Raw genomic sequence first — 26,475 nt, 5'->3', positions numbered from 1 at the left:
CAGAAAGGGGGACACAAAGGGATGAGACGCACAGATTTCTGTGTACTTCTGTGCTCCGTGCTTGTTGTGGCAGGGGAGGGAACTGCTTGCTTCGTAGCTGTCAGTGATGCCCTGGCAAAGCCTTGTCTGTCCACAAAGCTACTCAGACCAAGACCAAAGTGTGAGATCAGGGCTCAAATGCCCCCCTCTCTTCCTATCACAGCACTGCATTCACACAAAAAGACAAACCAGTAAACCCACTCATGCATGCACAGATGCACGCATGTACACAAACACAACTCAAGAGCACGCACACACACACACACACACACACACACACACAAACAAAATGAAAGCCTTGGGTGTAGAATAATATGAATGAGACCACTCAATATCACCGGTGACTCTGAATACTGAATTGTATTTCTATTTGACGCTTTGAATATAAAAGCACACAAAACCAAATATCCTTGCTTTGGAAAACCTTGCTTTCACAGGCAAGGTAACTGGTAGGCAAACTCAGCCTTCAATCTCGCAAACTGGAACTTAAAGTGAAGCAAACATACACATGTAGCCCAATCCACTCTTTTTAAAGAAAAGCCATTTATGCAATGACACTCAGGCCAACTCAGAGAGATACACGAAGCATTAGCCCACTGACAAACACTAAGACTGGGCTTAATGTCCATAAATTACCCTGTTTACAGCTAGCATGCAACACTACACCAAGCCATTCCTACTTCCAATTTGCCGGCTTCCTACATACAAGTCACCATGACTTGCGGAAATGGCTGCCATGCACAAACCATCAACTGAACATATGGATGGGTGAAGCTTGTGGTTTGACCTCAGGGAAAGAGGCAGCAAGCGGGTCACACTAATGTGGACCAATAATCTCTCCCAGAGTCATTAGGATGATCAATGCCATTCTAATGAGATAACATCTGGAACAAAGGACCCTAATAGCAGACAGCTGCTGGGCAAAGTGAACTAATTAGGAGAACATTCAGTGATGCTAACTAATGCTGCAGCCATTGTGCCCAGGTTTTGGACCCCACCCTGTTAACATCCAAAATACAACATGTTGAATATTTCATAACTCCTCTGATAACTAATCATGGCACTGTAATATCAGTGGTAACGCATGAGAGAGAAGGGGGTTGGGAGAGAGACAGAAATACCACAACATCTCAGCTTGACATGAATGCTTATCGAGCAGCACTAAATTGGTCAATTATGGAGAAAATCTGTTTTGAGGTAACCTTTCAGCTTATTAAATAAGCTATAAATCAATCTTTAGGGCAGAATGAGTGGCTGGTTTTTAATGAGTGAACGTGTCTAATCTCTCTTTTTCTCTTTCCTTCTCTCTTTCAGCGTGTGTGTGTGTGTGTGTGTGTGTGTGTACGCGCATGTGGGAACGTAGTATATGCTTATTAAGGTTGATGCGATTGAGTATAAAATAATTGTGCAGTTTTGCAGAGTTCACCACAACTTGAAGTTGCACACCGGTGATTCAAGTGACTGTAAGTGGCTCTATTAGAGGACAAAAATTTGAAGACAAAAAAAAAAAAAAAATGAATAAAAAGGTCCACCTTCAGACACTGGCTAAGCATGGAAGCAGGATCCAATTAGTCCTATGCTTAGAAAGGAAAATAATGGAGAGCAGCGTCAAAGAGAAACTTTGTAATTGTGTCTGTAAAAGTGTCTGTACAAGTCTTTGGTGATCACGAATAAATATAATTACTATGAACAAAGAACACTGCGTGGTCTAACGTGATTTTAAACGACACTCCATTGTTAGACCACGAAGCATTAATTACACATAATAAGGAAAAAGGGAGAGAATAAAAAACCCCTCAGAAGTTCCAATCAGCACAGGCCTTGTATCCCATGTGTGGGTCTGTGCCCATACACAACACAATGTCTTTGTTCTGTGTCAGAGTTGGAACTTGTTTTGAATTTGTTCGCCTTTCTTGTTTTGTTTTTAGGATGGCATCAAAATTAATCTACACAGAGTTAAAAGTCAAGCAGAAAATCAAATTCTGAGATGTCTCATATCATATTCTACAGAACAATTTTAACATGATAGCAAGTATTGGCATTACATTTTGTAGTCCGGTGAGTTTTATTCTCTGGTCTCATCATTTATTCTTAATGCTTTTGATGGAAAACAGATTTGTGAGATATAAGATAAAAAGGTAGCTTGAGATCTCACCTTCTATTGTTCTATCATCATGCTTTTTGGAAGAGTGTCCAATAATTGGCAATCATCAAGGGGTGAACATAAGTAGGGTTGCTGCAGTACACTGGTTTCACAGTATACCATGAAAAATTGATCATACCAACTGTACTTTCTTATGTGCACTTTTTTAAAGGAATGCAACCAGATGGAGAATCTCACCTTAGATTAATTTATTTTTAAAATTATGACTTTTTACGCATACTTACATTAAAAAATTCTTTCAATTATACTGATGCTTTTCAACCATAAAAACCCTTTTGTTTTCATTCTTTTAAGGGTCACTGTTATAATAATAATAATAATAATGTAATAAAATATACCGTGAAACTGATGTTTTCTGAGACGGATATCATACTGTTAAAATTTCATACCATTGCAACCCTACTCCCAACTCCCAATAAAAAATAAATAAATAAATAAATAAATCTTAAAAAAAAATCCAAAAGATTTTTCCTTTTATTTAAAATATTACAAAGTTAAATTCAAATTTAAAAAAAAACAAAAACAAAAATACAATTAAAAAAAAACAACAAAGACAGCATGAATATCAGTCATTCCATCATTACTTTTACCCCTACAGTTTGTCCTTAAAAACTCAAGGCCAAGGAAGAACAGCGTGCCTTATATTTCTGGTGCTTCACTTAGAACTTCTTCTCATTCAAGGACACTACACAAAATGTTATTCAACTAAATTCATACCAAAAAAAAAAAAAAAGAATTCTTCATTGTTCTGACTGCTTAAATTCTGGTTCATAATAACACTCATGCGGAGTATGGAGGAGGTACAGTATAGTAACACCAGAAAACTGCATTAGCATGGGTGGTAAGGGAAATAGGAAGAAATACCATCAGGTTTGAGTGCAGTCGACACTGCAACAGCGCTATTCCTCAGAGAGTACGACAACGGCGCTGAAAAGCTCCCAACTAACAGTAATTGGTTTTAAAATAATAGAATTCATTACAGTTATGGCGCTTGTTCAGAAATGCAAACAGGGGAAGAAAAAACATTCACTAGAGACTTAGGCTGAACTGCTTCACTAAAAACCATGGGGAGATGAAAGGCATAATTCAAATGACAATTTTAGAACCCTTAGTTCATTTATATCAGAAGCTCAGAAGATGTTGCCGGCATAATAACATCAAGATTTTTTTTTCTGTTCTTTTGTTCTACTTGCAGGGCTTGGAAGGAACTTTTTTCCCTCTCAATTTCATTCTTTTGTGGTAGCAAATTCCTCCTCCTCACACAGAGACATGTGAGGTGACACACAAACAATCTAGCAAACAACACCCGTCGGCAGCAGAGACAGCCAACTGAAAGCTAACATGGGAAATCTTGACAGGAAAGAAGAAAAACACCTCACACATGACACTGAATTTGCTGCTTGTCTTATTAAATGACTGTGTAATTATACACATCAGGGGTCTGCATTGTAAGGTCCTGTGTTTTTTATCACATCTGGTGGCAGACTATGTTTGATTCAAGGCCAGCATCTCAGGTGTGAAGAAGACATTCACCCGATCGGCATTAAAAAGATCATCTCTCAAGACCACTCAGGACATAAAGAGACAGGTCAGCCATCTCAACATGATTGGATATCACCTCTCACGCTGGGTCTATAGCCGACACCAAGGACATCACCATTTGGAACACTATACATCTGCCATCAAATCAACCTCAGGCCAATATCTAGTAATTGGCCCCATTCTAAAGAAGTACTTGATACATTTTGACCACCAATAGATAGAGCCAACAGCCTTTGTAACATATGTGATAATATTTTTTGCTTTATTTTACTCATATTATTTGGCACAGTACCTGAAGAAAAACAAGACCACCATATGGCTCTGCATTAAAAATTTATGTGGTATGTTAGTGAGGGCACCTGAGCCGAATGACAAGGTGGAAGGAGTCGACATAGTGAGCACAGCATGTGTGGGGGAGCAAAGATGTGCCACTTTCTGTCATCAGTGTCTATGCTGGAAAACAACCTGGGCCATAAATAAAAGCCATACCCAACCGAGACCATGTTTCAGCAAAACACATGTGGCCGAGAACCCATGACGTGTCAAGAGCTCAGGGTGTCAATAAGCAAATATGGCTCCCATGGAGAGGTGGGGTCAGAGATGAGATAGAGATTTGATGTTCATATCTCTGAGGGAAACAACTGCAACAGAATACACAAAAAGAGTGAGACAGTGATTTGGTGTCAGTCTGCCAGCATAATACATGAGAGGGTTATACAGAGGGAACTAGAGGGACAGACAGTGATATCAATGGTGTGGTTCTGTAAGCATAACTGATGTGTTGTTGGTGTGGGACTTCATCTGTTCATCAGTGTGGGGCCAGTCTGATAAATAATTCAGGTATGACTGCATAAAAGAGTGGTCAATACAACAGGTCTTGTCAATAGCAGGTAAGGTAAGACGTGCTTCTTTAAAGGCCCTGATCAAGCAAGTGAGGCGTTGAAAAGGAAAAAAGTGGTAATTAAGGTTGGTTGTCTTCCATCATGTCAGGGGCAGTCTCACTACGACATCTGTTCACAGTATCATTAACAGGGGTGTCACGATTATCCAAATTCACATTTTGGTTTGACTTTCGGTTTTAAAGCCTTGATTCTATTCAGTGTTTGAGTAAACATTTTTTCCAGCCTCAACGGCTATGTCATTGTTAGACTATCAAGTCTTGATTTATACAGATCAACAGATTGTTGTTTCAATGCCCTGACTACTGTCATTAACATTTTAGGAATTTTCTTCACTTGATACATGGTATTACCAAGCGGCAACCTCCAGGGATGACAAGTGAAGCCAATGCGGAAGTGCCAAAAACTGCAGTTTGTTGAATGGCCACTTGAGGCAGGCTCCAAAAGCGAGTCAATCCCCATAGACCCTGATGTTAAAATGCTCCACTTTACAGCAGAAATAAACTTGTTTACAAGCTGGTACAACCGCTCCCGTGAGTGAGCTGGCACCAAGCGGGAGCATGAGCGGGAACAGCCAACACCACGGGGCTAGCCAAAGTAGCGTAACTTGTAAGCCATAGCTCACTTAGCGGCTTTGAGTGAGGTGGGCGTGTTTAAGCAACCAGGCTTCATTTGGCCCGCCTCTTTGCCCATTTTTGATTGGCCGGGAGTTGGGCGGAGTCAGGCACTGCCAAGATGGCGACGGCCAGAGCCGCCTACTTTGAGCTTCAAACCCGCTCCTCAGAAACCAATGGGTGACGTCACAGTGACTACGTCCATATTTTTATACAGTCTATGGGTATTGCATGTGATTTAACTAACTACTCAAAATTGAATAATTGATTCAAAATGTAATAACAATAACACAGCTAAAAACAAAGCCACTAGATGGCAGAAGTGTGCTTTATAGCATCAGCTTGGGCTTGATGCCATGTGCAAAAAGCCTGAAATCCTTCCTTCACTTTCACTTCACTAGTATAGCCTACAGACAGTAGCGATCTGTCAATGATGCCTTCGCGGTTTACTCACAGAGAAATCAAAATGTTGCCACACTGGTGATATCAGGAAAAACAGGAGGAATTTTCAGATCTGTTGCTTCTCTGTCATCTTCGACGCTAGCGTTGGGCACTGTGTCAGGAAAAGTGTAGCTACACGCTACTGGTAAGCTAGACAGTGTCGTCTGTGAAGTGTTTCTTTTTTTCTTTGTGCACACACAAGTTAACAGAAGTGATTAGGGTTGCCATGGTGAGAGATTTCTCCACCGATTTAATACTCCTGATAACATAGGTTTTACCGATTACACCGGACATTTTAGATCATCGTCAATGACATTATATTTCTGTCAAGTGCTTGTTTAATTCTTTATGCTAAGTCTTCCTTATGCTTCCTCTATTATCCTCTTGGTTTCCTCAACATTTGAATCAGTCACCCTGGTGGCGTGGGTCCATAATGGTTGCCTTGCTCATATGTTCCCGACAACTCACTGCAATCACACTGCCATCTACAATTCAAAGAGAAGTGAAGATGGCGTGACCGCAGTTAGCTCTATGTTGCAACTCTGCTGCTGCTGCATGGACACCTTCAGTTTATAAATGTAGCGTCCGTCATCCAACTACGTATTGATAACATGCCTAGTATTTTAGAAATTAGAGTTTTGATATTTGACGATGGTGGTGCTGATACGTGAAACGAACTAAATGGGTTTTATTTCTATTTTAAAAAAGTAAAATGACGGTGGGATCGGTGGTCAAGTAATGTGTCCGGTGTGTGCTCACACACCGTGTAACACCGGTAACACTGGCTACCGCAGCAAGCCGAGTGGAGAGAGAAGAACAACACCGGAAGAATTGCAGATCCTGCTTTTGATTTTTATGATCGAAATTAAAAGCTCATTTTGATTCTGGAATTGAAATGATGCCACCCCTAAAAGATACTAATGATAAAACTGTTGTTTATCCTTATTTTTCCCCTCTGTGTCAACAGTAATAGGGTGAAAGTATTGATCAGAGGAGACGGACCAATTTGAATGCTGTTTAGCCATTTCACACTTATTTTCCCCTTTAAAGATCAGATGTCTAACAAATGGCATTAGTGGCACACATAGCGGTGTTTTACGTGGGCTGAGAGAAACCCATTAGGTCAATTCCTTAGCAACAATGTGGCTTTCCTACCCCTATGCACTGCACCAACTGGCCAATTCAATGGGCACCCACTGCCACCAAGTGATAGCCTTGAGTACTACAATACTGGCTGGAGAACTGCAGCTGTTCCAGCATATGTCTGAGTAGAGGCAGACCATGACCATGCATGACCAGCTACTGTGTCTATGGCATTGTGGATGATACACTCTCAGCAAGCCAAACAAAACTAAGATCCAATGCCATCAGCGCTGTTGTGAAACATCCCTAAAGACCTACTCAATACTATCCTTTGCCCTTAATACACAGCTACAAAGTTTGGCAGGGCAAACAAAGGAGAGACCATCTAATTTGCAAAAAGCTGCAACCAGTTTGGCAGTTTAAGACAATCCTAGCCAGCATGCATGAAGAAGAGAAAGTGCCAACTCAGTCAGGACTGACCCTCATTCTCTGGTGCAGCTAACTTAAGCTTTACCAACCAAGCTTAACATGAGTCATAACAGCCTGAGCCTTTACATCTAGCGCATGGCTCGTTTATTTATACTCACGCATTCAGTCACTTTCATTCATTCACTAGGGAGGAGGGGCCAACCAGCCAGCAGTGTGCTACTGGTAAACAGCTAAAAAGTGATACAGCTTGAAGGCTGACATTTTAAAACTGTGGCCCATCTCTCCTGAGCACCCTTAGAAAAGAAAGTGCAAGCCAGACAATAACACAGCGAGTGATCTGGCCTTGATCATGTCACCAATCATTACAACAGAGAGCTGTCTGGGGAATCGGAGGGAACCTGGCTGTTGATGAGGCGATTATGTGGCTTTACTCTTGTGCGTCCAAGTATGACAGCACTATGAAAACACTGTAGCTGATAGGCAGAGACTATACCTTGTTAGTCAGTGTTGTGCTGAGTGGACTAGTTGGCTGTGCAGTAAGGTGCTCCCATAGGGCCTGGTGGGCTTACTGCAAGAGCAGGGGGGATTATAAACAGGCCATCAATGTGACTCTCTCCTAACCCGACAGCTACAACAACTTTGGTTTTCACTCATGTTGACCGTAGGTCCCTGTCAGCAGCTGTTCCGCGTCCTTCTTGTCCTCAGACTTTGCATTGTGTCAGTTGTGAAGCAGCGATATTACAAATCAGCAGGGTCTATGCATATGCTGTTGTGGACATTGGAATGCAAGTCCACATATTGTCAGTGTGAAGTCTGCATCTGAAACGATTAGAAATGCACAAGAGGAGAGAGCCTGGCAAGGTTATGAACAGAAGTGCATTATCACATCACCCACTGCAAGCATTCGCCACGATAACATCTAGAAAAAGCAGACAACTCCATCAACCAAAGCAAATAACTTACTAAATATACACAGATGTAGAGAAGGATATCAAAAAGCTAAAGGAGCAAATAAAGAAATCGGGAGTGACGGGAGGAGCAGGCAACCATAAAACATGGGGATACACAGAATTTCACAGCTGTGTGAACAGTTAAAGCAGATGCGATGGGATGTGATGGTGGATGCATACAGAGAGGCGGGTTGTAAAAATATGCTATAAAGTTTATGGAGCCTAATGCGGCCCTGCAGGAGCCTCCTGCCGAGCTGAGCATGCCGACAGTGCCGTTGAGTGTGTGACAGAGCTGTGGGGGAGAGATGTACAACTGAGAGCATAGCCAGTATTCACAAGCTCCATCACTGGTGTGGGGATGTGCATACAGTACATAAAATTCACAGATATCCAATCAACAGAACTAAGAATCCTATTTTTTCCTCCCTCCCTCTCTCTAAAGTCCTCTATCACACTCCATCTCTGCTGCGCAATATCTAAATCCAAGCTGTAATATCCAAGTCTATTGGAACTGCATGAAGAAAAAAGTACTACTTACTGCACGCATGGACATACAAGCACGTGCGCACACCAACACAAATACAGAGGGACTATAAAGCACTGCCATAGCCAGTGTTCAATCCAATATCAACATACTGTGACCACTTCAGCCTTTCATGTTCCCTTCAAAATAACGAGATCCAGCTCTCCCCTTCTGATTGAAGAGGAATGATTGTTTCTGCCTTTGAAAAGACATATGTTGTATAGAGATGAGATAATAATAATACATTTTATTCGTAAAGCACTTTTCTAGACCCAAAGTGCACATGTGAGATGTGAGATATGTGAGGGGAGAAGGAGGGGAGGATAAAAGGTAGCAGAGAAGGAAAAGAGTGAAAAGATAAAAAGTGAAAAGAAAGAGAAAAAGAAGACCCAATGCTGATGGAAAAGTAACCTCTTTTTCTCATCCCCAGTGGGAGCTAGTGTTGACTTAATCCTTCCCACACAGCCCACCCTCTGTCACAGCTAAACCTTTGCTTCTTCCACAGCCTGCAAAGGTCAATCCAACCATGAACGCCCAAAGACAAGCCATTCAGCACAAGCTAGCAACATTAATTGATAAATTGTATGTAGGCTGTAAAGTTCAACATTTCGTGACAAATGTAATCCAAGACATTACACTACTAACAAAGTAATTAAGTGTACTAGTATATCTATCCTTTAAAATGAAATTTCCTCAGTAGTGTGTACAACACAGAAACAGGCTCTCCAGCACAATGCATCTTATTGCAATTATGAGGCACCCTTATTCAAATGCTGTTGCTTTCCAAAATCCAATAAGACCTCACAGAATATTTGGAGGGAGGTGTAATAATCCTATTTTAAAATGTTGATGGATCAAAATCAGTTTGGAGGGAAAACAAACACTGTAAATTTTTGTTTGTCATCATCCTGGCTCAGCTCTTGGCAGGTGTGATTTGTCTGATGGTCCTCACAATATGATCTGACAACGTACAAGGGGTTTAAAAAAACGCCTTAAGAAAAAGTGATTTTACATCAAGGTAACTAAATTACAGATGTCGCAAAGGTGACTTGAGGGTATACTTCCTATCCACCACAGCAGTGCCTCTGGCTTGGCTGTGGGTGTCAACAAACACAACTGGCTATCATAAGCATATGGCTTTGACACGCTGCACGGGACAAGATCAGAGGTAGCATAAAGTGGGCTTGCTGGTCAACTGATCACTACAAGCAGGTAATTATAACCCATTATGGTTTTTTTTTATTTCTTAGATTATCGTCTAATTGACATTGTATATTAATTACATAAATGTTAAGCAATGAAACTAACTGTTTTGCTATTTACTGAAATTTACTGACCGTCTCAAATGTGCATGCTTTCCCTGTGCGCATTGGTTTTCTGTCTCCATCACTTGCAGCTACATCTAGCAGCCAAAAGCTTCGAGGAGGCAACGTTTTTCATTGAGAGAAAATTGCTTTCTTCTCCAAGTCATGATTTCAATGTGCACGCAGCACCAGCCTCGAGTTGCCCGCTAGAAGCAGATTTACAGACTTACCGCGAGGCAAAGTATCATGGGAGTAAAGTAAGGGAAAATAAATAACTAAAAATAGAATTACCTGAGTTTTATTTTTTTCTTCTCTGCTCTCTCTGTATGAAATGACCCAAAATGAACACTGGAAGCAGACAACTTGATAACTGTAAGCACGTTTTTTAAAACCTGGATCTTCAACAGGGGTCCACCACCCCTAGAGGGTCCTCAGAGTTACTGCAGTACACAACATTAATGACAGGCTAACTGTTGCCCATGAATTAGTGTGCAATCATGCAAGCAAACTAACGCTAATCACTGTGTGACACCTATCTACAACAGCAAGGTGAAGCAGTTGGCTAACAGTTATATACTATTGAAACATATCAGTCAACTGGGTGTATTATCATTTCAAGTTGACGGACACTCTTGTAATTCACAATGGATCCTTTGGTAACTTTTTGAGCAAGAGACTCTGACACATTGTCCAACTCATAAAACGCTGGTAAAGGGGGGGTCCCTGCTCCGTCTGGGCCCGAATACCATTAAAGACCCCTGAATTAAACTGCATTTGTATGGGAATGATTCTGTCACAAGATTTTTGATCAATCACTGTAATCTAGTAACCGTTATCAGTAAAAGCGGTAATAGATAATTTCGCCTTTAACCAATACATGTCTTGCCTTTAACCATTATGTCCTGATGTTTGACCTTTGTGGAAATTCGATAGTTGGTTTATGTTACTTTAAAATTTGAATACGTATGATCTGATTGCCACATCTTTTTTTACAGACAGCATAAAAAACAAGTACACACAAAACACTTTACTTTGCACCTCTGTTGCAGAGATTTGGGAAATGCAGACTCTGGCAAGAACTATATCGATTGACGCAAAAATCGGCAAACCTCCAAAAGCTCCAAAAGCTTAAAATTAAAATTGAATCTACATCATCTCATACACTTGTATTAGTCCAACCAAAAGCTTGTGTGTCTAAATCTCTAGAGTTCTGGACCACTAGTGGTACTTCAGAGCAATGTTTTGATGTGCAGGTGCTCATACTTTTGGTATTACATATTCTAGCAGCAAGAGCATAGAAATGCTTCTACACATGACCACACTCAAACCTCCCTCTAAAGGAAGGAACCTGGAAATAGAATTTCCCTATGACTATCACTGAAGAAAAAAAAAGGGGCTGAACAGATGAAGCAGCAAATATTTGACATCTATTAAAAAACACCTGTCTACAGATTTGTGGATATGCTATTCAAATAAATCAAATAAATAAATCTTTCCTCATCTCACTCCCAGACAACTTTTTATGTCCATCAGATGAACTGGTAGAACTCTAAAATATGCTTTCAGCCAATCAAAGAAACATCTTATTCAAACAGTCCCCTCGGGAGCATGTTTCCTTGATCTTAATTTAAGATAGAATCTATGGTGAACACTGGCTCAGGGCATAGGAGGCACACGCTATTGATTAATTTTTCATTGCCGTTCTTTTAAAGCACCAAGGACATGTGCCACATCAAATCTGCTCAACCCTCAGCACCCAGTTTAATAGCTTGCTTGAAACAAAACAGTCTTTTGAGGCATGTGGTTTTAAAAGGTAAAGAGGGGAATGAAGGAGAGAGGGCGCCTTGATTTCCTTTCAGACTCACCATATTTCTTTTTCTCTCTCTCACTTTTTTTTTTTAGGTCCTTCGTAAGCACTCCTGGCATAGTGAACGAGCACTTGATTGGAGTTAAAGAGGAGCCAGATGTCTGCGTGTCCTCATATCCATGCAACTCTCTCTTTCTGTCTCCCTCGTTTCCCATCTGGATGCTTTGCAATCCTCTGGCCTTACCTATAACTACTCGTTAACTGGTAATCCTGCATTCTGTAAATCATCAGCAGTTACAAATAGAGAACGAGAGCACAGGTAGCCAGAGAAACGCATACCAATGTCATTCATGTTATTGCCAATATTCCAGTGATATATTATAATTATAAAAGTAGTTTCTCAAATGTAAGAGTTTTTCTTAGTTTTCGATAGATGTGTGTGTGTGTGTGTGTGTGTGTGTGTGTGTGTGTATTTATATATTTACATGCACTACACGAAACCAACTCAGTAAAATGTATTAATCATAATTTTCTCTAATATTGGCGAGTCAGAAAGAAGGTACTGAAACAACATCAGCTTTGTGTTATGTCATGCATTGATCATCCTAAGTCATCCCTAAATCAGCGCCCAGCAGTCAAATGAAGGGCTGGAAGGTGAGCTATTCATCCTCCCACTGCCAACAACAGGTCAAACTGAGTGAGAAGACACCACTGGGTATCTTTATTGCAATGTGGCGGCTGCGGATGGCTTGACCACAGTGTTTATGGTGCAGCTGTTGCGCTGTGCTGCTTAGTCTGGTCTGTCTGTGCACTGTTGGTGTCCTCTTTTTGCTCCACAACATTATCAGTTATAAATGTGTTTTTCATTACAGGAGAACATGTACATGTTGTGTGCAAAGCCTATGGCTGAAAGCGTATGAAAACTGTCAATTGCAGCATCCTAATCAATCTTGCGGTCAATGTAAGTTGTCAGCTGTTTTGTGCACCAAGGTATGTAGAGCTGAGAATCACATGCACGGCTCAAATTTTACATGCTCTACTGTGCATATGTACACGGAATTTCAAGGCCTGAATTAATAATTAAAAAATAAGTGGTGCCTGCAGAACTGCTTGTGAATATATATACAGTGTCCTCCAAAAGTATTGGAACAGTGAGGCCAATTCCTTTATTTTTGTTGTAGACTTAAAATATTTGGGTTTGACATCAAAAGATGAATATGGGACAAGAGATCAACATTTCAGCTTTTATTTCCAGGTATTTACATCTGGATCTGATACACAACTTAGAAGATAGCACCTTTTGTTTGAACCCACCCATTTTTCATGAGAGCAAAAGTATTGGAACATGTCACTGACAGGTGTGTTTTGTTGCCCAGGTGTCTCCCAATTACACTAATTATTCAAACAATAAATAGCACTGAATGTCTGAGCTCAGTTTCAGATTGGGTACGATAGATTTTGCCTGTGCAGACTGCATTTAGAGGTGGAACCAACATGAAAACCAGAGAGCTGTCTGTGGGTGAAAAAGAAGCAATTGTGAATCTGAGAGAAGATGGACAATCAATCAGAGCCATTGCACAAACATTGGCCATAGCCAGTACAACCATTTGGAATGTCCTGAAGAAGAAAGAAACCACTGGTGTACTAAGCAACAGGCGTCGAACAGGTAGACCAAGGAAAACATCAGCAGTTGATGACAGAAACATTGTGAGAGCTGTAAAGAAAGATCCTAAAACAACTGTTAGTGACATCAGCAACAACCTCCAGAGGGCAGGAGTGAAGGTGTCACAATCTACTGTTCGCAGAAGACTTCATGAACAAAAGTACAGAGGCTACACCAGAAGATGCAAACCACTCATTAGCAAAAAGAATATGAAGGCCAGGCTGGAATTTGCCAAAAGGTAAAGAGATGAGCCTCAAAAATTCTGGGAAAAAGTTTTATGGACTGATGAGACAAAGATTAACTTTTTCCAAAGTGACGGAAAGGCGAAAGTTTGGAGAAAGAAAAGATCTGCTCATGATCCCAAACATACAAGCTCATCTGTGAAACACGGTGGAGGTAATGTCATGGCTTGGGTTTGCATGGCTTCTTCTGGGACGGGCTCTTTCATCTTCATTGATGATGTAACACATGATGGCAGCAGCAAAATGAACTCAGAAGTCTACAGAAACATTTTGTGTGCTAACTTAAAGAAAGATGCAACCAAACTGATTGGGAGATCCTTCATCATGCAGCAAGATAAAACACACTGCCAAAACAACAAAGGAGTTCATCAGGGGCAAGAAGTGGAAGGTTTTAGACTGGCCAAGTCAGTCTCCAGACTTAAACCCAATAGAGCATGCATTTTACCTGCTGAAGAGGAGACTGAAGGGAGTAACCCCCCAAAACAAACAGCGACTGAAAGAGGCTGCGGTGAAAGCCTGGAAAAGCATCACAAAAGAAGAATGTGATGTTTGGTGATGTCAGTGGGTCACAGGCTTGATGCAGTTATTGAAAGCAAAGGATTTGTAACTAAATATTAAGTCTCATTCACTTAAATCTATTTTAAGTTTATATGTTCCAATACTTTTGCTCACCTAAAAATTTTGTGTTCCATTACAAATAATGCTATCTTCTAAGTTGTGTATCAGATCCAGATGTAAATACCTGGAAATAAAAGCTGAAATGTTGATCTCTTGTCTCATATTCATCTTTTGATATCAAACCCAAATGTTTTCAGTCTACAACAAAAGTAAACGAATTGGACTCACTGTTCCAATACTTTTGGAGGGCACTGTATATATATATATATATATATATATATATATACTAGAGCAAACAAAAAAAAAACAAAGTAAGAGGATACAAATTCCTCACATTCATTGCAGGTAAATGAAATTCTTCATCTCAACTCCATAATGAGAAAAACAAGGTTCAAGGACTGTCCAATGCTTTGCTTGTAAAACACACAAAAACATCTTTTAATTTGAAATGACAAACATGCCATTCAATGACAAACAAATCCTAGTTTAAGATGTCATTTCATAAATGATGATTTTCTCATGATAACCGCCACATTTCACATCTGAACTCTGTATTGTCATAAGCCAGTTTTAAATTGGGAGATACATTCGCACAGCCATACACCCAGGAAAAAAGGCTGATGTTAAGAACAAGCCAACTTAATAATGCTGCAGAAAAGTACAACACTTTATCTATAAGACGATCAGCTTGAGTAGAGAGATCAGCCAATACAGCCTTGATCTTTTCTCTCAGGTCTGAGGTGTGTTTGGCTCTTCAGTCAATCCACATACTGACAACTATCGCAGAGATATACATGTTTACACAACTGCACTAACCATCACCGCCTGACATCTCAGAGCTGACCAGCATGTTACCATGGAAATAAGCAGTCATCTGTCCAGTCATACAGATATTGATCACCTCCCTGTGGTCTGGAGATTGCTGCTTTTCAACACACGGAGAACACACCCTTTTCCTCGCTCTCAGTCTCATGGTCTCAGCAGCATTCCATCTGAGCTGCAGAGCCTGTCAATGGCAGTGCAGAGAGACGGAAGTCTACTTTCACAGTAACACTGCAGGAGTCATTGATGAATTGTTACAACGTGGTCCTTGACTTGTGACGTAAATCAGGCCAATCTTTACAGAGACTGACGCTATAAAGCCGTCATAGTGGTCAATAAGCTCCTGCCGCACACTGCAGAAGAAGAGGTGTCTGGTCCATCTGGACTGTTCGAGTCTACCTGCAGGCATGCTGTTACCCAGGTATGTGTGCTGCTCATATTTCCCTCAATCTTGCTTAAGGAGGTGAAGAGAGCATATGAGACTTAGCAGTGTTGCACACTTACACGCTGGTCAGACTGGATTAGAGCCAATTCACACGGTCCTCTATTCCCACCTCATTCTCTACTGGGAGAGGGGAAAGTGCCAGAGAGATTTCATGCCTGAGACAGAGGAGTTACAGTTATGTTTTCCCTATAGACAATCCAAACCAACAGTCTCCTTCCAGCACATCTGAGAGCACTCTATCCCACCGACACACGCTGACAGCGTGAAAATGGGAATCTGCCAGCAAAGCAGGGAGCTAACTGTAGCCCAAAATCGGCTAACCAGGCTAAACGCTTTCCCTTTTTTTCCACTTTCAGGGTGGCTTTTAAGAATGACAGCTCATTGCTTTCAGTATGTTAGCCATATCTGTAGGCTACTGTTGTAGGATTGACACAGAGGCTGTGAAGGTCAGGTCAAATGCTTCAGCATGCTCTCAAGTTTGAAGAAACTTCTTGATAACCAGGGTATCTGGCATCATTTGACATGGTTCGCAGAACTTCTAAAATTAGGCCTCCTCCACATCTCGGATGAGCAGTCATGATAGGAGGTGGGGTAATTCTGTCATATTCCATTTACTGAGCACAATGTGGCCATTGCTCCTGATCGAGAGCTACTCCATCCACGTCCATACCTGCCAGGCCCAAAACCCACTCTTCTTACAGAAATAATCAGGCACAAAAGAACAGTTTGACAAAGAAGGAGAGAACGCAATCGATACAAAATGTCTCTGTAAAATGCCTCAAAGAGTGAGGTCTGTCTGAGAGCATGGGCAGAGCAGAGGCCAGGTCACAGTGCGCTGCTTTGCCTTGCCTGCATTCACGTTAAGCTTTACAGTCCTCTTAATCCTTATGAAGCTCTCAAAAGGCAGTGAAACACCATTTAAAGTGACAATTCAACACTTGCTAAACCAATACCAGAGTGTTTCTCTATCTCTTTCTCTAGCACCTTAAAAAAAGCCAGAACCCATTCTTTAGAAAAGGCAACAGGGTCCCACTTTATGGGATCTTGAGAGAGTAAAAGGTAATTGGAATATTACCGCAAGGAGAAATTAAAAAGTATAACTAATACATTGATAGCTTAAATTGAATTTGTTAAGATTATGAATGCCTTTTTGTACAGTAGGAGTGGGTAAAATGAGACGACATCCACAACAAGAACAAGAGTCTTTTGCCTTAATTTCTTTCAGAGACAGAGTTGTTGACAGCAAATTCAAATACATAGCTATGAAGACTTCTCCAAAGCTAATATAGTCCAATATTTCATTCAAGGCAGAAAAGATGTACTTGATTTCTTCTCCACGGTTCACAAGGTTCAGTGTGTGTGTGTGTGTGTGTGTGTGTACAGTTTGTGTGTGAACATGCACTTAACTGTGTGTTCAAAGCCTTATTAAGTGATATAGTATATACTCTCAGTGTGAGTTGTGTCTCGCAGACAGAGTGAACACAGTTAAAACTATTTAAGTGCAACATGCTCTGATAAACAGATTTGATGGCAGATTATGAGTATTTGTGTAAAAGCTATTGCTCTTTATTGGTATCACAATATTCAAATGCTAATAGGTGTTACACAGCAATCTATTTCAAAGGAGGACCAGCAAAAACCAACAAAAGGCCTCCCACTTCATTTTCAGGCTGTATAATTTCGAAATCCCTCATTTCAAAGTGCCACCATTTACATGCAGGAATTGTGTTGGCAATTTATAGCCTTTCCAAATTACAGCCCATTAGCAATATCGGGCAGAAAATAAAAATCCAAGCCATAAAAATGACCTCACTTGCATAGTTTGGAACATGCTCCTCGACATCTTTCCAAAACAAGATAAACGTGTGTGTGTGTGTGTGTGTGTGTGTGTGTGTGTGTGTGTGTGTTTAGGGGGTGAATAAAGACAGATACACAGAAGGAACAAGATTCAGAAGCCAAATAAATAATGGGCTACTTACCGCAACTTTGCTCCCAGTTATCTGCATGCAGCGATCAGCGGAGAAGGTTAATGTGCAAAAAGACACAAACAGCACAATCATTAGTAGGCCAGAGATTTCTCTCCATTACACGTTGAGGCATTAGCGCAACTTGTGTGACATCACAAACACACTATACAACACATTTTTTTAAAGCCAACAAGAGAATCTTTATAAATATGGACATACACTGAAGATAATGTCTGTTTGGTAGCTGCAATTTTCAAATTATGAATGAGATGGATGTGAAAACATGGATAAATGAAAACAGGAATTTGTCAAGCAATGTGGCATACAATACACGGCAACAACAACTGTGGAGTTGATGAGTTAACATGTTGATTTTAACACGGGGGATTTATTAAATGATTAACCAGGTAACATATGATTGTCCCTGTGACTGACTGACTGGTACAAATTCACAGATTCATCCCCTAAATGTAACGGTGGCTGCTGTGGACAAAGAGGCTACACAGTCTCCCCTCCCTGAGCTGATATCAATCAGCTGCCATTAATGTTGGGCTTCAGGTGTCAACTTTGTGTGGCAGAGCTACCTTGAGCCCATGCAGTCAGCACCATTCTTAGAGTTTAACCTTGTTATCTGTCAATAGTGGCAGGTAGCAGGAGTGTTTTTTATTACTGCAACTGTGGGGCTTGTTTCACAGTAGGGGGGTGTCTCTCAGCTGAGTAAACGTATTCTATACTGTGGCTGAGCTCTTCTTTCTCTGCTACATGTTTCTGAGGAAATGTATTTTAATTGCAGGAAGTTACAGGACACACCGAGCTCCTTGTTTTCAACCTCTTTCTTTCTCTCCTGTTTTCACCCCCTCCCATTCACTCCCCCTCCTTCCATCTCTTCTAATCTCCCTTTCCATTTCTTTTATTGTCACTCTCAAACTCTCCAAGTCTGTGGCCATTTGATGCTTGATTTCCCCTCTCCATCCTTCCACCAAGAGTTTATGACAGTCATAAAGTCCGTTTCACACGTGCCAGCACCTGATCACGCACATATTACTTTCTAATCGTACTGTGTATCCACATTTCCTTTGCTCTCCAGTGAATACGCAATGTCACTGTCAAACACTGGGAAATATTTTTACCTGAATACTGCAGCCCACACCTTGAAATGAGTCATACTGAGGTAACTCCGCGGATGTTGATGCCTACAACATTGGCTACACATTTTTGAAACTTGTTTAAGAGCAGCTTGACCAAAAATAACAGACACTATCTTGAGTGTGCACAGAAAATTGTCAGGGAGGAGCTTGAGGGGGACATGCAGTTTCATAAACAAAAAGTTTGTATTTTCACTACAATGTAACACCACAAGTTCAGAACCCAACTTACAATCAATTTGAATAGTACTGAGGTATTACTACCTAGTGAGATCTGATATTAAGCATCTATGATCCTACAGTTTAAATAAACTAAAGGCCGTTATCACCCTTTTTCATGGATGGAAATTAAAAAATAACTGATTGCATGAACATTCATCAAAATGAAAAGAAAGGGCCTGAATAATGTCATATGGTCATATTGTCAGCCCCCCTTAAAAGAAGGAGGTGGCACATTGGTGGTCACATCAGTATTTGACTAAAACTATAATAGTAACACTGGACAATCCCCCTTGCAAGACCCTGCCATCATCTGTGCCTCCTTCATCTGAGACACAGAACGTTCGACATTAAACAAGAAAACATTCATTTAAAGTGGGCAAAGTCAATTTTAGAGAAATAAGCAATTAGTGTAAAAGGGATTGTGGCAGTTTTAATGATGTTGGTACACATTTATAGCAAAAAAAAAAAATAAAGCACAAGAAATGAGTTGGGAGGGAGAAAGACAACTGTTCATGCAAAGCTGATGGTCAAGGACGTCCACAGACACACTCCTACAAAAGCAGAGCTGGATTCCATTGAAACACAGTTCATATTCAAATGAACAGGGTCAATGTACAATTTTAACTAAAAAAAAGACAGTGAGGAGAAAAAAGCTTTGACTTTCCTTTGAAAGAAATATTCGACAAGAATAAACAAAGTAACAATAAGCCTTTTCTCATATTGCTAATCATCAGCTTTATAGAAATAGCCTTCTGTGGTACTTTCACATGCACGAATGATGAATATACATACAAGAAACTATTCAAGAGACTAAATGTTGTTCTCTTTTTTTTTTGCAGGAAAAAATAGGGTGCTTTTGTCGGGGCACCAAAGCCCCTGCTTGATTGACAGGGTTCCTACACATTTGGAATTTCAAAATTCCATACTTTTTCATTCCCTAATTTCCAGACTTCTCTGCGTTGGTTTTTTTTTTTTTTTTTTTTTTAGAGAATATGCGACATCTGAGTAAATATATCAGTGTAACATATTTCACATCATATTTAATTATTCTTAATAGGCGATTGTAGCCAAGTACCATAATGGCATGCAAATAAAAACTCAGGTAAGTTCAATGTTTGGGCTGAGGCAAAAAGGTTGGGACTCTCGGTACAAGCAATGCACTAACGAGACGTCTGTGTTTTTTCCTTTCATGTGGCTCAGAATCGCCTTCTGCCCCATGTTGGCGATGCAGGGTTCAACGCTAAGGGTTTTTTCCATTTGCAAGTTGGCCAGAGATCTACTTGCCCGAAGTCAGTTTTTACTTGCCCTATAAAAATTGTTTAATTTAAGCCCCTATCAAATAACAAAGACGGCAGTTATTTTTATGTTATGTAATCTTTATTCACACTGTATTTATTAATTAAAACAACATACGTCATGTATTGTAGCTTAATTCCTACACAAAAATGACAGTGTCAGGGCTTAAAGTGAAAAATTTTCCTGAGCCTTAAACCTGGGCCATGCCCACCTCTATATATTTTTCACCCCTCTCTCCAGTTCTGCTGTGTTAACACCGGGTTTAATATATTTTGCTTCCATCTCTCTGCCCTGCTCTACTCTACTCTACTTTAACGCTACTTAGCTCTCTCTCTACTCTACCAGTAGACTACCACACCCACCTGTTGCACAAAACGCACACAGCAGTGTTTCCCCTAGGATGGAGTTGTAGCAGCGGAGGTGAAGCACACGCATGAAAAATAATTTTCACATGCATGAAACTTTTTGTATGCTTGCAAAGCACAGCCTGCTGGGATGTTTCTATGTATCTACTGGCACCAGAAGGGCTCTTTGGGACTAAGTACATACAGTACATGTGTGCACAGTAATGAGCAGGTGAAATGTCTGTCTAGCTTGCATATGAGGTGTCTCAAAATTTAGGAAAATAAAATTTTATTGAATATAATAAAAGTAAAAAGTCACATGACATCCTGCTGTTTTGTGTTATGACCTATTTAAATGCTGGAAGTTGTTATTTACGTGACAACGCCTTAACGCAACACAAGCTCAGCACCAAGAGTGCCGTGCTACGCTGCTGTGCGAGCAGCTGTTTGTCTGTGCGTAACAGCCGTCTGTTGGTTATTTACACACTGTCCATAACAATAACTTTGTCAGCTGACAAACTGCACTGGGCTCAGGGTCAGGTTTGGTCAGGAAAATGCCCCCCGAGCCGCTCTAGCGTGCTCACCTGTGTGTGTGGCGGAACTCCGCCGTGTGCGATACAGAGAACAGAGGAGAATTGTTAACGCGTGACCATGTAGAGACAGAAATGACACTATAACATAACACCATAAATAGTAGGCCAATATTGTTATGTTATTATGTGAAGTGTCCCTCGCGCAAAATAATATGACTTTAGTTTATGAAGAGGTAAGACACAGCTCTCTCCTCTCCTCTACATAGTGCAGCATGTAGCGGACTGGTCATACCACTTGTCAATCAGGTATAAGGGGCGGTATGTTTTCTGAGACGTTTGCTCTCAGACAAAATGTGCCTGGCCTGGCATAAAACACGATCCGGATTGATTAAATTATTTTTGGAGCAGTATTTTAGAACAGTGGTAAGAGTCTGGAAACATAAATATTTTTCCATACTTTATTTTTCATTTTCCATACTTTTTAATACCTGGAAATTGATCAAATTTATTTCCATATTTTTCCATACTTGCGTAGGAACCCTGGATTGAGAAAAAGGCCACAAAATATTGGCAGATATTAAAATTTGCCAATTTTAACGTCCAGCTCCAAAGCCTCTTATGCATGCATACTACGTTACGAAAAAAAGGAAGCCTGTCCAAATCTACATACACAAATTTCAGTATTAGGTAAGCATGAGGGAGCTGGTGACGTTCACAAATGTAACACTTATATTTCTGAAGCTGCAATGAAATAGAAGTTTACAGGATGATCCTGTAGAAGTATTATCAAACACCACTGTCTTGTCAAATGTTCTATTAGGACCTTACAATGCCATCTAGGGGAAAAAAACAGGAAACTGAGATGAATGTACACGTAACCATTCCAAAGCCACAAAATTGCAATCTTACAATGCATGGTCAAGAAAGATTGAGTCACATTAACAGTGAAGGCACCACAGCAAAACAAGATACCCCAACATGTCCAAAATGCACCACTCCTACATTCGTCACCATTTACATTTCCAATGCAACATATTCTCATTTAGTCCACACTGCATGCTCATCAGCAACCACAAGCACCATTAGCCCCAGATAATGCCTAACCTTGAGAGGGAAATTTCAGTGGTGAGATTCTTAAATACATAAAGGCTCATATAAACATATATGTAGTGTGGGTCATAGACTGGACTCTCTTTAAAAAACAAAGCATTTACTTCAAAGGACAAAGTAATCATGAAACCTGCCTTACAAAGACTTCCGTATCTTCACTTTCAAGTGTATATGCTGACAAACTGTACTATGTGATGAATCTGGGTTATACATCAGTTTCTGTAGGTATGAGAATTCTGCTCACGTTACGAAGTTATAGAAATCCAAATGAGACTATTCATGAAGCTACAGAGCACAGGATCACTATAAGGCAGTTTATAGAACCTTCTTACAAGCTGCAAGCTGGGGCGCTCCAGCTTTACTGTCACTGAGATTTCTATAAATTTACAAAAAGAAAAAAAATCTCTCCTTCCATCAATCAGGAGCTTAAAAAATACTACAGCATATCAATTTAGTTTCAGTTTTCAAAATAGAATCAGTTAGGTATGGTGTCACTACAGACATTTTATCAATGACGTAAAAGCAAAGTTCCCTAAACTAAGATGGTTCATTGAGATCCTCGATTAGTTTCTACTTTATGAAAGGTTGTTTGTTTAATGTTTGATTTTGAATTTAAATAAAACATCTTTTGAGACAACAATTATTGCAGTTTGCTTGTTACGCAATGTGCTGTAGCAATCACCAGATGTACTTTTAGACAATAAAATAAATGGCCTGTTCTTGTGTCTCATAGTAGCACAAACAGTTGCGTGTAGTGTCTCACAGTGAAGGAGATTAGGTAGCAGTGTCACATAATTACCAAATTAGGCACAAAAGTGGCCTCAACTATTAAAGGGATAGTTCAGTTCTTTTGAAGTGGGTTTGTATGAGGTAATTATCCATACTCAGTGTACTACATACAGTAGATGTCAGTTGGCATGCCAAAAAATCAATATCAGTTTAATTTGTACATTGTATTAAATCTGGGCAAAATACGAATGAACTACAGTTACGATAAAGTTAAGTAAAGAAGCTTCTGTCATAATGAAGCTAAATAACGTACTGTTGTAATAAAGTAAAATAAAATATGGTTATAATAAAGTTAAATAAAGTACTGTTATAATAAAGTTGAATAAAGTATTGTTGTAAGTAAATAAATCGAAGTGGAACCACTGGTGCTTTTGTTTCGGAGCACCCAGCTCATCTCGGGCTGGATGTGTTGATGGTTTTGCCGTGGATTTGAAGCTTCCGATCAACAGTCAGATGTTAGCAGTTAGCACGAGGTTTAACTGTTGACACTGCAGCTTTAAACGTGAGAATTTATTCACTGTAAGCTGGAAACCTACTAACAGCTCTCCAGTCCATGTATTATTAATACTGGCAAGTCGCACTGGTGCTCCATGGTAGCAAAATGTGACTATATATTGGGGCGTCGGTGGCTTGGTGGTAGAGTGGGCGCCCCATGTGCAGGGCTGTTGCCACAGCGGCCTGGGTTCGAGTCCAGTCTGTGGACCTCTCTCTCCCCCCTTCACATTTACCTGTCCTGTCCAATAAAGGCAAAATGCCCTAAAAAATAGCTTTAAAAAAAAAAAAAAAAAGTGACTATATAGTAGTGTGTTGGAGACATATCTTATTTGGGAGTCTTTCTTAACAAAACAATGTGAGCAGGTCTACTCGATGTTTTATATCTTGCACGAGGAACAAGCTGCGATACATCGAGTATATTCGATGTATCGTCCACCCCTACACTATACTTAACCACCACCTAACCTTGCCAAAAAACAGTTTTCAATCTTTTCAAAGCTAAACTCCATTGAGAAAATCATTTAAATGGCTGAACAGGGGAGCTGCCAGACTATCACTGCACTGATCAGTTAGTTTACTTAAGTTTGTGTGCAATTTTGGCATTTAAAAGGGTTAATTCGGACTCACCAAAGTCCCACACTCATCGAGGCAATAACAGACCAGCAGCTCCAGTGCTTGGTGAGCTGAAATCACTGTTTTTGTCTATGGAGACAGGAGGCTTTGACAAGAGCACAGATAGGGAGCTGAAGACGTTGACAGCTTCCCCATTGGAAAGGTGAAGCATTAAAAATACTCTAAATATAGCATACACTTAAACTGATATATGTTTTGCCCCATTCACAGTACTACCTTGCTTAGCTTCTGTATCAGTAAGCACCTTATACAACACCACTTCAAAATAATCAAACTACCCCTATAAATACAAGCTAAGTCCTCTTGGTGACTCATGCAATATCAGTATCTGACAGTCCACGTAGTTAAAGAGGTTCTAGTGTAACTGTATTCACTTGCATGAATCTGTGTATGTACAGATACATCATCCCTGACACTCAACCATCCTCCTTCCTTCAGTCCTATTAAATGTGATAGCGGGTACTGACAGACATCACATTTTGTCCTCTGTCCTTTGACTACACAGATTACGTTATTCATTTGAATAAAATATCAGTGCTCACAAAGCATAATGGGCCCTGTGAGGAATTCAATCATCTCGGATAATCATCATTATCAATAATGCCAGTTAATTACCATAACAATGAGGAAGGTAATAAATGATGATGTCAAGAGAGAGCTACCAGGTTCTGGAAGCAATGGGGGCAGAAATCACTTTTTTTTATTCTGTGCTGATGTGAATTTCACCTCACAAGGTTGGCCATAACTTCAAAAGAGGATAGGAGATTTCATCATACACTTATGGATTATACACTTTTTGGATTAGCGAGATGATCAATTTTTAGATTACTATCCAAGAATAGGCAACTTTATTCTACACCATTTTTTCAAATGAACAGTCTAAACAACTGTTAAATGTTATTTTATGAAGCAGTCAGAACAAAACTTTCTTTGCGCAGCGCAACCGTCATCGCTAGTTTCAGACTGACACTTGTCATTTTCACGGCCAGCGGCCACATTGTAAAAGAAGCAAATGCACTTGCGCCAACCTGTGCGCCCATGAGGTGCGCTCAGGAGCAGTTTGCAGCTCTTTTTCTTTTTGAGACCGCAGAGAGCGATTGCACCACTGACCAACAAGAGCAGAGCTGCAGAGCAACTGTCCGACTCCCCGTTAAGAGAGACAATACCCGTACTTTATTTCAGAAGCTAAAAGTTTTGTTTTTCCTCTGCTGTTTTGCTGCTTAAATGTCCCACAATGTTTGCTGTAATGACATTACTGCTCTTACTGCATTGATCTGAACAGAAAACCACTTGCTTTTCAAATTTACTGAATCTGCCATGTAAACAGCAACGCAACAGGTGCAGGCACACCTGGCTTTTAGAGGAAATAGGAGATGACAATGATAAATTGAATTTTAGTAACATCCAAAACACACCTATGATTAATTAAGGGACTATACAACTCCTCTGCACCCAGATTATATGCTGTTCAACTAGCAAGGTGGAGTTGCACATGCCCTAAATGCACTTGCGCCATGCATTTTAGACCATGCGCTATAGATCGTTTAAATAGGTGTGTGTGGTGTAGCTGGTAATAATGTAGCATATACAACACTGAAATTTCTCATAGGCTCATGCTGAACATAGCCCAAAATGCTTGCTTTTCCTCACTCTTGTATTTGGTGGTTGTACTTTTTACTGTAATACTGCTGCTGAGAGAGGCTGACTGAACTTCATATTTTTCATACTCAATAAGCTAATGATGAGGCAAGGCACCGCAACCACTGGGCAAAAAAAGACAACTTACATGCAAGAACACCACTGGACAACCAACAATTTGCATGCAAGCACATGACTGGACAAGCACTGACCATCCACCTAGCATTTAGTGAGTGAGTGACAATTTAAATCTGACAGCCTAAACGGCAGATTGCGGCACAATGGGGAGAAATAATGAAAATAATCGAAATTGCAATCAAAGATGTGTGACTCAAGCATAAAGAGTGGAGAGAAAGCGACAACATAAGTGAGGGTGCGCAAGAACGGATGACAAAGCAAGCGATAAAGCAGAGGATCAGGTTAAACTCATTCTGAAGAGTCGTGTGGAGTGTCACGATACTTCAGCTCATCCACTACAATTATACAGTACACAGTCTCCAGTAGAAAAAAAAAGGAGCTCTTGGTTTAACTCTCCCACTTACAGATTTGGCAGTGGCTGAGATGTACTGGACCACCATCTCACGTTTGGTGCTCAAGTCCTTCCCACGCAGAGGGGCTTTGCGTTCCTCATTCAGGTTCATGTCCTCCTAAATACACAAAGACAGTGAGAACAAACTTTAAGTAATGGCAGACACTGGGTACTACTCAAACTGAATAC

The 26,475-nt window shown here is 40.3% G+C and overlaps 1 protein-coding gene across 7 annotated transcripts in view; it reads right to left on the bottom strand.

Moving 5' to 3' along the window:
- The window catches only part of diaph2 (diaphanous-related formin 2), a 513,027-nt gene that overhangs the window by 458,974 nt on the left and 27,578 nt on the right, over positions 1–26,475 (bottom strand). For 5 of the 7 annotated variants that reach the window (XM_049585042.1, XM_049585047.1, XM_049585045.1 and 2 more), the window contains 2 exons: positions 26,300–26,404; positions 17,565–17,585 (listed from right to left, as the gene is read on the bottom strand). In XM_049585042.1, the coding sequence (XP_049440999.1) occupies positions 17,565–17,585; positions 26,300–26,404 (126 nt within the window). The remainder of the gene's footprint in view (positions 1–17,564; positions 17,586–26,299; positions 26,405–26,475) is intronic. The other 2 variants (XM_049585043.1, XM_049585048.1) reach the window with 1 other exon arrangement.

Source organism: Epinephelus fuscoguttatus, linkage group LG9 (genome assembly GCF_011397635.1).
Source record: "Epinephelus fuscoguttatus linkage group LG9, E.fuscoguttatus.final_Chr_v1".
In the NCBI taxonomy this organism is placed as follows: Eukaryota; Metazoa; Chordata; class Actinopteri; order Perciformes; family Serranidae; genus Epinephelus; species Epinephelus fuscoguttatus.
Note: the sequence above shows the minus strand (reverse complement) of the source record. Positions and strands in the feature narration are given on the sequence as shown.